This window comes from Catharus ustulatus, chromosome 3, assembly GCF_009819885.2.
Source record: "Catharus ustulatus isolate bCatUst1 chromosome 3, bCatUst1.pri.v2, whole genome shotgun sequence".
Lineage (NCBI taxonomy): Eukaryota > Metazoa > Chordata > Aves > Passeriformes > Turdidae > Catharus > Catharus ustulatus.
The window spans coordinates 3,119,498-3,131,590 of NC_046223.1; the positions used below are offsets into that span (position 1 = coordinate 3,119,498).

The 12,093-nt window shown below is 36.7% G+C and overlaps 1 protein-coding gene across 1 annotated transcript in view; it reads right to left on the reverse strand.

Moving 5' to 3' along the window:
* The window catches only part of USP34 (ubiquitin specific peptidase 34), a 107,908-nt gene that overhangs the window by 13,531 nt on the left and 82,284 nt on the right, over window positions 1–12,093 (reverse strand). Inside the window, exons 51-67 of the mRNA XM_033056157.2 lie at window positions 11,408–11,486; window positions 10,535–10,588; window positions 10,344–10,439; window positions 9,392–9,456; window positions 9,220–9,295; window positions 9,075–9,122; window positions 8,644–8,709; window positions 7,360–7,440; window positions 6,177–6,262; window positions 4,896–5,064; window positions 4,738–4,812; window positions 4,058–4,209; window positions 3,614–3,662; window positions 3,418–3,522; window positions 3,251–3,295; window positions 2,169–2,273; window positions 77–224 (exon numbers count right to left, since the gene is read on the reverse strand). Of these exons, the coding sequence (XP_032912048.1) occupies window positions 77–224; window positions 2,169–2,273; window positions 3,251–3,295; window positions 3,418–3,522; window positions 3,614–3,662; window positions 4,058–4,209; window positions 4,738–4,812; window positions 4,896–5,064; window positions 6,177–6,262; window positions 7,360–7,440; window positions 8,644–8,709; window positions 9,075–9,122; window positions 9,220–9,295; window positions 9,392–9,456; window positions 10,344–10,439; window positions 10,535–10,588; window positions 11,408–11,486 (1,499 nt within the window). The remainder of the gene's footprint in view (window positions 1–76; window positions 225–2,168; window positions 2,274–3,250; window positions 3,296–3,417; window positions 3,523–3,613; window positions 3,663–4,057; window positions 4,210–4,737; window positions 4,813–4,895; window positions 5,065–6,176; window positions 6,263–7,359; window positions 7,441–8,643; window positions 8,710–9,074; window positions 9,123–9,219; window positions 9,296–9,391; window positions 9,457–10,343; window positions 10,440–10,534; window positions 10,589–11,407; window positions 11,487–12,093) is intronic.

The following is a 12,093-nucleotide window of genomic DNA, read 5'->3' on the forward strand; positions in this document are numbered from 1 at the left end:
GGAAGAAAAGACCAACATAGGAGCATGCAACTCGCTGCAAGAGGTGACAAGTTTTCTCCAATTAAAATCCACTTACAAGTTCTCACTCGAGGGTAGTTGTGTGCCAGGAGGAAACGTTCAACCCAGTTCTCCATGTTCTGCAGGACCCAACTGTGAGCGAGTTTGTTCCGAGGTGTTTGCACAGCCAGCCAATCCAGGCACTGTGAGGGGTTGTACTCAATGACCTAAAGAAGAGGGGAAAAATCAAAAGGAATACATTAATCTTCCTACTATGCACTGACAGTAATAAAAACCTCTGAAATCACTTTTAACATTTCTTTTTAAAATCACTTAGGGCACCTATTGAAGCACCTACAAGACTGAGCTGCTCTGCGCACAAAGAAAACCTCATTAAATTTCACTGGTTTTTGCTTCTGAACCTTGTTCACAGTTCTGAAAGTTCAGTCTAAGCCCAGGAAATTACTCTGCCTATTCTTTCTGCATATTATGAGATATTCAGGAGTTGAACTATTAAGGAGTAAAATGAACAACCTTGTCTTTATAAACAAGTACTTTTCAAAAATATCTAACACCAAACCTTAACACTGAATAAGTATTTTTATAAGTTACATCAAAAGAATATAAATGGTATGCAAAGATGTTCATACAGCTTCATGCTGAGGGTAACTATTACATTTTTTATTGAATATACAATTTCAAGGAATAAGTTTATCCAGCACTTTCCAAAGGCAATGAGTGCTGTTGTGCAGTCAGTAAACCTTCAGAGAATAAGGAGAAAAATGAGGCTTCCTGTGTTTTTCTCGTTCTGTGTAGCTGGAAATCTGTTGACATGAGGTCAATAAATGTAGTTTGTTCTTCTGTTAGTTTTTAAAGACTACTTTCTTTTTACCCCAAGGCTCAGGTGCCCAGACAAGAAAAAATTTTACCCTAAGGAATCTGAGGTAGTAACTGGGCTGCTGAAGCTGTTCTCAGTTCCTTTACACCACCTGAAGAATATGAGCAGCTGACACGACCATAACTCTGCTTATAAAATTTTAATCTCATTTTAAAAATAAACACCTTAAGAACAATCTCCTTCCTTAATTTAGAAATGAAAAATTGCTCTGTCAGGTTTCCTGGGTAATGGCTAGAGGGAATGTCCAAGAAAGAGACAATAATTTCTCACTGTCTGCAGAGCTCAATCACTTTTTAACGACTTGTAGAAGCTGGAGAGGCTCTAAAAGTAGATTCGACATCCCAAGGAGAATTCACTGCTGGGTCTCACATCCCTGCCTGCACAATTTATATACCTGGACCTGTGTCAGCAGCTGGGTGTCACTGTGCCCCTTGAGATGTGCTGTTTCATCTCCCTTTACCTGAGGTGCAGCAGTTACAGCTCATCCATCACATCACTTGTAATCCTACAGCTCTCCTGACCAGGAGGAAATCCTTTGAACAGCAATCCATGTCCCATCCCACAGTGCTCCATCCCCATTTTTTAAAGGGAATTAAAGGGAATGAGCTGGTCCTCAGCAGTCTCCAGGTTGGCCAGGCTGTTCTCAGCCAGGAATAAAGACAGCAAATTGTACTGGGAACTCAAGAGAGCAGGGAGGTGAAGAGAAAGCTTTAATTGCTCATCCATGGTTCAGATCAAGGAATTCATCCCTGTGCCAATTTGGTTAAAAAGTCTCTCTCTCATTTTATAAACAAAAGCAAGGTTGGTCCTTGCAATTATCCAGCAGACTCAGTTTAGCATTATTTTAGAAGAGTTAATGGACATTTTACAGAGAATCAAAAATGTCAAATGAATATTCAAGGAATCTGTACATAAAGGCAAAAAAATCCCCACAACCAAGTGATGGGTGTTGAAACTTTTTACAGGCCTTGCAAAAGGATAACTGAGAAAACTATGTGGAATCTGTATAGAAAAAGCATTCTAGGCCCTTATTATGAATCAAATAATTTCTCATTAAACTAAAATTTGAAGTTAAACTGAAAGAGCCATTAACCCTACATTAAGTTGCAATAGAACTTTTTAATGTCTATTGGCTGTAGCTTTTTATTCAGAAGAGGAATGGTAATAAAAAAAATAATGGACTGATGCAGGAAGGATGACAACAAAATGCAAAAGAGACATAAAAGAACAAGAGAAAGACAATTTAGCTTCTGTTTTATTTTACATATTGTACCTCCCATATCCTCTGCAGAATGTAAGAAGCAAAGGGTGGCATTCCTGGAGGTCCACCAGCAAATTCCATGAGCATGGTGAGCAATTTGAAAAAAGGATTGGCTGCCTGTAATGCAGAAAAGGGAAAAACATCCAATTTAATCTATTGAATTTCATCCATATTTTAAAGAGTTTTTTTTTTTAAAACCCCAGTGTCTGTAAGATTTCTATGAACTTCACATATAAACATTTATAATACTTTAATCCCTTACTATTTAATCTGTACATAATCCATATATATCTATAAATTAAGCCACTGGTTACAGTCAGTGCAAAGCAACAGGATAATATGAGACAGGATCAGTTTAGGAGAAGTCATAGGAAGCATAGATATGTATTATATATGTATGTATGTATGTATTATAGGAAATACAGACCTTATTCTGGAAAAAGGAAAGAATAAGTTGTCCATAAGAATTCCCCAATTTATCCTGGTTTATATTTACAGCAGACTTCACTAGCTCAGGTAAATTATTATTTTTATGTACTTATATAAAATGGAATATGAATCCCAAAAGCATCCCAGTTTGAGGTTTTACACTGCCAAGACTCATCTAGCTTTTAACAACATTTCAATGAAGTGGTTACAACTATAATTATATTTTTTGCATCTGGAATCCATTTGGAACACTCAGTATTTCTGTTATTACCAGGGCAGGAATTTACTCTGAATGAGAAATGTGTTTTCCAGCACAGAACTGCAAAACAGTGCCCCAAATCTTGAACAGCCAGATAATAAGTAATTATCTCCATTTATTCTTACACAATATTTTAATGTTACCAACGTTTTAAAAGAAATTCATACTGGTGGAGAATCTAGAAATGGTATTTGATTTGAATAAAACTTTCATGCTAAATAGAACAGCAAATTTCTGTTTTATAAAACTTCACAAGCAGTGCAGTTAGACTTCGTTTAGTGGCACAAAAACTCCCACAGATCACCATCCACACAAGATTTTTGATGAGCAAAAAATGATTTCTGTGATTTAAGCCAGGAAAATATGACTACAGATTATTTACTGGACAGGTGGTGTGTTTACATACCTCAGGAGTCAGCTTTGCTATAGATGTGAACAGCATGGACACAATCTGAAAAGAAAACACACAAAACTCACTTAGACTTGGGTTTGTTCAGTTAAAATAATAACAATTATGCCATGACACTTATGGGAGGAGATTTCAATAAACAGCTGCAGATCCCTGCTACTCACATGCTCTGCAAGGCGATTGTTGTACCGGCACAAACTGAAAATGAGGTTGCACGTTTGCCTGATGTTGATCCCATCACGGATATGTTGAAATAAAAAAGGGAAACCCTGCAACAAATAAGCAGATACAATACACTGCCTTTAGCCACACACCACAGAGGGTTTGGGAGGCTAAATAAGAAATTTTTAACTTGATTACCTTTCCTCCTGTCAGGGCTGCCATGTCGTTTTGTGACAAGGTCAAATGCCTAAAATCCAAAAGAAAATTATCATTTCACTTCAGCCATGATTATGGTTATGGACTGAGTGTTAGCTCATATTCCTCAGTATCACAACATACAAGATACAATAAAGGTGTTGATGTAAAATTTAAACCCAAAAAAAAAAAGTTTTACTTGAATGAAATACAAAAAGGAAACAAAATGTGGGCAGTTGAATGTGTTCAAGTATTTAACCCAAGTCTTTCACTCGGTCAACAATGACAACCCCTTTGTAAGTTATTAAAAATATAATGGGCTCATACAGAAGCTTACTTATGCTGTTAAAAAAGCCCATAACAAAACTCTCAGACAAACCCATAAAATCTGACTCCTTTTTGAACTATAAATTCTAAACTGATTTTGTTTTTTTCAGAAGCTCTTGCCTTTCTGAGCGAGATTGTTCCACCAGAAGTGCAATCAGGGCAATCATCTTTTCAAGAGCAGCAGGCCTGTATTTCTCTTCTGCTAAAGAAAGGATATCTTCCTCTTCCTCCTCTTCCTCCCCTTCTTCCTCAGAAAGCACTTCAACCTGTGGCTAAGGGAAGAACAGAGAACTTCAGTGTGGACATTTTGAGCCTTCATTTCAAAAGGCCTTTGCATATCCTGTCCTTTATTCCTAACAACTTCATTAACTTGCATGACTCAAACCAGGTATCTAATCAATTGATTTTCACATTGAAACATTCATTTTGCTAAAGCAAAATTGTATTTACAAATGCAAGAGGAAGGCTGGCTGAAGATGTGGCCTATTCAACAAAAAAAGCAGATAAATTTAAGAACCTAAGTTGTACAACAGGAGTAAGTAATTAATTGTTAATAGCATTACCATTAGTATCAAGTTAAGGGCAACTTTAATTGCTTTTACTCAGTACCTATTTCTATACTAAACAATAATAGTCAACTCAACATATTTTTTCAATATTATATTCACTTAAGCATTGAAAAAAATGGTGAAAGTGATGCAATTTTAATTTAACAGTTGAAAGATGAGTCAAGACACGCGGCAGTAACGATCACAGATGTAAAACAGGAAAGATTAGTTATATAAAATACTCAAACTTACATTCTCAGGCCCTTTGGTTCCCATGTAGAAATGGACCATTGTGGATATGGCTTGCAGAGAGAGCAAGAACTGGCTCTGAAAAACACAGGGATGGAATTACATGAAAATACATCTGTGCACAGACAACAGCAACCCCCCAAATCCAAGGCTGTACTCACTTCCTCCTCTCCCATTTTGGCAAATTCATAAAGAAAGGCGAAGTACTCGGTGAGGTGTTTGCTGTGGGGCTTGACACCGTGCTCCATGATGGACAGCAAGGTCTTCACGAAGCGCGTGACGCACGAGCGGCTCCCAATGTCCTCCACGGGCCCATCCATGTCATCCGAGCTGCCAGCAACAACAACAGCCAGGTGGGTATTGCACACAGCACAGAAAGTCATCCTGAGCCAGTCCAAACAAAGGAATTCACCACAATTCCTGCTCTGTCCTGCTATCACCCCTGTCCACAGCCTGGATAACACAACCCAACCTAAGGGAGCACCTGGCACTTGAAATGCTGAAATTAGAATCAAGATGCTGCTCAGGAAAAGAACTCTCAGAACAACAGTGCTGGGGTTCTCCTCCTTAAAATCATCCTCTTGGTTTGCTTGTTGAATTTAATGAGAGTACAATCATAGCTATGGAACTAAGGCAAGGCACCCTCCTGAACACACAGAGCACCCTGGTCAGGCACAGAACATCCACCTGCAGCCTCGGGCATCTGCTCAAGGCCTGATCTTGTTTCTAAACAAGGCAAGTCACAGACTCAAGTAAGGTTTCCAAGGCAAATTAAATTCTACTTTTTGCCCTGAAAATTGTGTCTTCATGTCCTGAATTTTGATATGGCAGCACAGTTACTACTAACTCTGCCATTTTCGCTCTGGGGAAAATTTATTACCACAATCACAGCTTTAACACAAGAGGGGAAAGAAAAAACACTTCTTTCTTCTCATCAGGTATCAAAAAGAGTTCAAGTAATTCGTAATTGGAGATAAAGTGACAGTTTTCTTGATAATAAGCAGAGCAAAGGAGAATCCAAGCCAAGAGGGTTCTTCCTCCTTTTTGATAAAACCTATTATTTAGTTATAGGATTAACTGCTGATCTCTGAACTCTTTTACTGGATGTGCAAATAAAAACTTCCACCTTGCCTCCAGATCCAATTCACAGTAGGATTCTCAAGTCCAAGGAGTGAGACTTACACTTGCACTGCCCAAGTGACAGGGAAAATAAAGACTATGTTGAAAACCTACTCTAAGGGAGCAAATGTTTCCAACAAGTTGACACTGCCCTCTGCAAGCCTACTGGTATTTTTAAATCAATCAGAGCAGTTTGGGCAGAATAATGAAGAACAATTAGCATTATTTCAGCTTCACATGACTGTTTGGAGTGACTCATTAATAAAAGCAGCTGCAGCAATGCATGGAATAACGAAAAGAAGTTTGCAGGGGGTTTATTTTACCAGTCTTCCATTCCTGGTTGCAGATAAAGGTGTGCATGTACTGGCCTCAGCCTCTGGATCACATGGATACACAAGCGCTGGAACATCTGCAAACAGAGAAGGGAATGAACTCCACACAATCAGTACTTTATGAAAAGGTCAATATGTCATTCCTAAGCAAAGAATATTCTATCCCACTGCCAGCTCTTCACAGGTTCAAAGTTAGAAAGACAAAGCTGAGATTGTATTTTAACAGAAGAGTCAAATGTGGTTTTTATGAACAGATCTCACAGAGGAACCCTAAACCCAGCTTTTAATATTGGTGAACACCAAAACATGACACTATTTTTTTTTCTTCTATCTCTATTTTCTGAAACATTTTGATATGTTTGGCAAGATGTTTTTTTAATTTTGCTGCTGGCTTATAGGAATTAATGTGAAAATTTGATGGAAATTCCTTCTAGTAATTTTTATTTTGTAAAGCATTCATGAGGAGATCATCTTGCCTAAGACCTTGCAGAGAGTCTTCCCATGAATTATATTATTTTACTGATGCACTGCATATAACAACTGTGTATGGGTCTGTATGGAAATCACTTTAATAATCAGAAATCCAACTGAAGAATTCAGGTGAGATAAAGTTAACTGTTAGAGTTTATATGTTAAAAACTTGCAAAGAAAGTACACTTGTAAGTGACTATTAACAGTTGGATTTGTGAATGTCCATATGCTACTAATATAAGGTTTTTTTTAAATAGTATTTCCAGAAAAGGGTACTAACAAAGCTTTGTGACATAATATTGTAAAATTACCTTTGAGGAGTACTGAATGTAAACAGTTTGATTTTGTGTTTGTTTGTTTTCTGAAGGTGGAGCTTGATGAACTATTGCTTAATTAATTCAGAAAAAACCCAAATTTTTTATTGCAGAGTGTTCAGATTTGTAGAGATCATGAGGGAGTTGTAGAAACCTTGATTTGCATCTACTGTGATTTAGTGATCCTGACTGTACAGCTATGCTGGGGTTGTTTCAAACACTAACACTCCCATGGCCAAATATCTTCTCTGAATCATTTGCAAGAATGGAGAAGAATCAGACAATTAGAGGTATTCAGTAGAACTGTCAGAATCACAGCCATCATAATTGTCTGTTTCTGGTCATGGCTCAAGCAGTCACCTGACTTGGAAAGGAACGTTTTTTCTTACCTGCCTCACAATCTGATTGGGACACTTTATTAGAATCTGCATTGGCCACCAATCATCATCAGCCATACGATCCAAAAACCACTGCAGAAGATACATACTGTGTTAGTTTTGTTCCACACTTGCTCTAGTCCAATCTTCTTTTTTGCATGATATTAAAGTCTGAAGAGAAATCGATGTTACTATTATTAAGGAATAGGCAAGCTTTAATCCAAGGGAAATCTAAAATGTCTTCTGTGCATGAAGGAATAAAGAAATAAAGATCAATAGCAATAAACAGCAATATAAATTTATATCTGGTATCTTCTTATCCCTGTGCTCTGCATGCCATTAAAAAATTATCTGGAAGAATACACTTATCCTGCAAAGTGATATCAACTGCATAAAAACCTATGCTTACAACAAAGCATAACCTGAAGCATCTTGGAGAAGAGTGATAGGATTAAACAGAGCTTCCCAAGTTAGATCCCTTTTGCATTTTAACATGTGGAAAAGCCTTACAGCCTCCAGAGACCCAGAAAGTATAAAACTAACAGAGGATGACTCATTCCAAGTCAGACTCAGCAAATAACACAGTTCATCTTCTGACTCCCAGAATTTTGAGTCACAAGGAAAGCCAGTTTAAAGAATCAATGTTCTTACTACTATTTCAATTGTACCTGAGAATTCTTTACTATATTAAATGTCTTCACTCAAACATCTTAGGACTACACCCCACTGAGACAACTGTACACCCAAATACTGAATGTCACACAATTTACCAACCTAAAATCAATTTACTAAATAAAAATTGATTTATAAAAGAATAATGGATTTAATCCTTTCTACTGAACAGTCTAAGGCAGGACACAGTCTGTGCTGGGCTCATGTACATTTAAATTATCACTGAAACACTCCCAAACTTTTCTTCAGTATCTCCAAATTGCTTTCAACAAGACCATAGCGAGTTCTTTGTGTTTCTCTTGTGTGAGTTAATTTAAGCACATCTTCATTACACAAATCACTAAATAATAATTAATCAAAGAAAGAGTTTGTGACACTGGCTCTCTGTTATTTCAGTGACAAAATTACTTTGGCCTGTGGTCTCAATATAGGTTTCTGCAAACAAAAGTTAAGTCATTCCCCAGGATCTGCAGTAATCAGAGGATGAATTTCATCTCATAGAGCACAAATATACCAAATACAGTAGTTCATAGTCCAAAATATTCCAGGGATACGAACCTCCAGGAAAGTTAAACAATATATAGAAAGTTGGTTTGTACTTTGCTGAGTTCCTAAGTCACTTACTTCACAAGCTGCCTGACTGTTATTAAACTGTTTTGTTAACAGTTCAATCCACTGAAGCATTGTAGGCTGTGAAAAGAAATACAGAAAAAACTGTAACTTCAAATAATGAATTCCAGCATAATCTTTAAGCATTTCTAAATGGTTCAGTAAAGCACCAAATCTTAAGAATATATTAAAAACAATAAACCTTTTATGAATTACTAATACATTGCACATACAGATCAATACCAGTCCATACATTTTTTACACACACATTATATTCCATTCTGCAGTGCTGACTATAAATATGATAAATTACACTAAACATTAACTTTGCATCATATATGGTAATTTTACAGCTCAAAATCCCACTTTTAAAATGGCAAGTACAGATCTGCTTTTCACTAGATTCATGCAGCTATTTAATGAAAATTTACAAGTAAATTGAATACCTTTTCCTTTGAATGAATAAATGTCTCTAGTACAAAGGAAGTGCTTAACTGGAAAAAAAAATGGCACCATTAATTTAGAATGCACAAATTAAAATGTCACCAAGGAAACAGTTAATAGAAGAGGAGATTCTTTGGAAATCCTTACCTTTGCTGTCATCAGAGAAACCGCTTTTGGATCCGGTAGTGTACTTGGGATGCTACTACACAACTGCCACATAAACCTAGAGTCAGTAATTTTATTTGTTAATTAAAATAAATAATGATAATCTGCAAGAAGAAAAGAAGGATTAATATTATGTTTTTAAAGAAAAACTTACCCAAAATATGTATGTTCAAAAATGTTCTTGTCTTGAAGGAACTGCATGTTATCATGCCATATCCACTGAAGAAAAAATGCTACCATCAGATACAAGAAAGCAGTTTATTTCACTACTTAAGCATGATTTTAAAAATATTTAAATGACTCCAAGGTTACAAACCCCCAAATTTTTCTGTATGAAAAATTATTTCTGAAAGCACTTTCTTTAATTTAAAGCTGTTTTATTCGTACTATGCCGTGCATTGGTTTTTGCCTCCCATGCAGAACAGAGCTTTAAAACTTCTCTTTCTGTGGTCTCACATTGACAATTTCATTATTCAGACTTTTGGGTTAAAATTTCGAGAACAAAAAGTTTAAAAAGAATCACAGTGGAAGTCTAACCCAAAGCTTGATGAGCTCTGAGAACTTCTGATAAATTCCTAGAGAGTAATATTGAAATCTCCATTATTAGACCAGAACAGGATTTCATGCCACGTCCCCTGTTCTTCTCTCTAAAGTGATGTTTTTGATCACAACAATTCATAGTGATTTTCACAGCAATATAGTTTAAACTTTTAACCTGATAAAATCTATTAATATTTTTAAGACGAAGAAGGGTAAAAGCATTATCAGATTTGCTGGCTAGGAATGAAAAGACATTTTTAAATTAAGAATCTAAAATGTGGCAGAAGCTGAAGCAACACTTCTGGCCAGAGGGAGTAGGGACATTACATTTTCCAGGTGGTAAAAAGAACAGGACAGAATGAGAAAACATCTAAAATTCACATAAAATGTAAATCCTAATTCCCTTCCTATGCTATGACAATCTCCTAAGGAAGATAGTGAAATGAAAGGATTGTCACCTTAGTGATTTAAATTATTTTTCCTTTCCTATGTTTATTCAGATTTCTGATGTGTTTAGGGCCTCCTAGAGTGTTTTAAAATTGGTGTTAAAATAAATCAACTTGTACCTCCAGCAATTCTGATGAAACATCAAATTTGTAGTCTTTGCCATTTTCCTCCTCTGGCTCCATCCGTTTATAAAACAGCATGTAAGCACTGTGTGTCTTGGAGAAAAAAACATCTGTATAATTTTTGCTTTGAGAGAGAAATCATGAAATCAGAAATATAATCACAAAACAAGGGTTTGCAAGAGAAGTACCTTTTCAAAGGAGAAGTCCATAAACTTATCAGTAACAGAATCATAAGTTTTTGTCTGTCAGGAAGAAAGCAAAACCATTAATTACAAATTTTTTTATGCTTTAGTTTCTGTTTGTGATAGTTCACTTGTTGCTAATTTAGTTCTTGCTCAAAGCAGTCTTGTTTCTTTTTTTCTTCTACAGTGGCCTCTTCTGAATTTTCAAGGCTACTATGCAGCACTCTACCTCCATCCCAAGCAATTTCCTGGCTCATGCATCTCACTGACACATCTTCTTTACAGGCACCTAAAGGTATTTTATCCATGTGCCAAAAAAAGGAATTTTTTTGATTTATTTCATATTGTCTTTCCCAGAGAAGCTGTCTTATTCACAGCACTTTTTTAGTAAGATACTGTGTTATCTATAACGTGCTTTATATCATGTACACAGCTATAAATAATGATCAATTCAGGCACAACCTGAGAACATTTGAGTGTTGTTTGTAGTAATAACGTGTAAAAGCAAATAATGTGTCACAGGCAGTGACATAAACCACAGACAAAGATCAAAATGCCCTCTTCTTTTCCACAATATACCTAAAGCTTGAATTGATTATTCCTTCATCAATACTCTGAGCTAAGCAGCCACCCTGAGCAAGGATTCCTAAGTTAGCTTCAGACTCATTTTTTTATACCTGAATAAATGGTATGATAAAAACCAGATTGAGTAAAGAAATACCTCTTGTTTGGAGAGACACCTCACTAATTAACTTTGCTTCATTAGTAATACACTTGTGACAGTTTCTTTTTAAAATCTCATACAAAGACCTGGGTTGTATCAGGTTGTAACAGATACTGGAAGAGTTGAACATGACAAAAATTCAGGTCACAACTTACAGTCATTTCTCCACCAAAACATTCGGAGGCAAGCTGGGCAGAATCGAAGGGTTTAACTTCAGCATCATTGAAAAGGTACCTGCAAGGTAGGAAAAAGCTTTCAAACAACTGCTGCTCTTCTCTAGGAGCAAATAAAGCCTAATGAGCACTTCCAAGGATTCCTCAGATTGAAATATTCCTGTTAATTTCTAATGTCTTGTTTAGATCCCAGCAAACGAAAATCTGGTCCTGAAGTGACTTCCTTCCAGTAGCAACAAACAAGGAAGTACTGCTGTGGATCCCCATTGGAGTAGGGATTTGGTCATAGGCTGGTCCAGTTTCAGAAATGCTTTGGTTATTCTAGAGAACAGGAATAGAGGAAACCTTGTCTCCTATTCCAAGGTTCCACATACAAAACCAGCAAGCAGAGCATTTTCTTCTTTCTTCTTTCTCCTCCCTGCTTTCTTCTTTCTCCTTTCCATGCCCATGTCCCTTCCTTTTCCTGAATTCTACATCCAGAAATGTAGCTGGAACCTCATCCAAGGTACCAAGCAGATTTCAGGAAGGACAATCTAGGAAATCTTTTGCACTGAAATAATTAAAATCCAGTCCCACCAGGAAGCAATCCTTGGTTGTGCTGAGGCCAGCACAGCATTCCCTGCCACTCCTGTCTCTGAGAGAACCACACAACTCTCCTGGTTACTGAT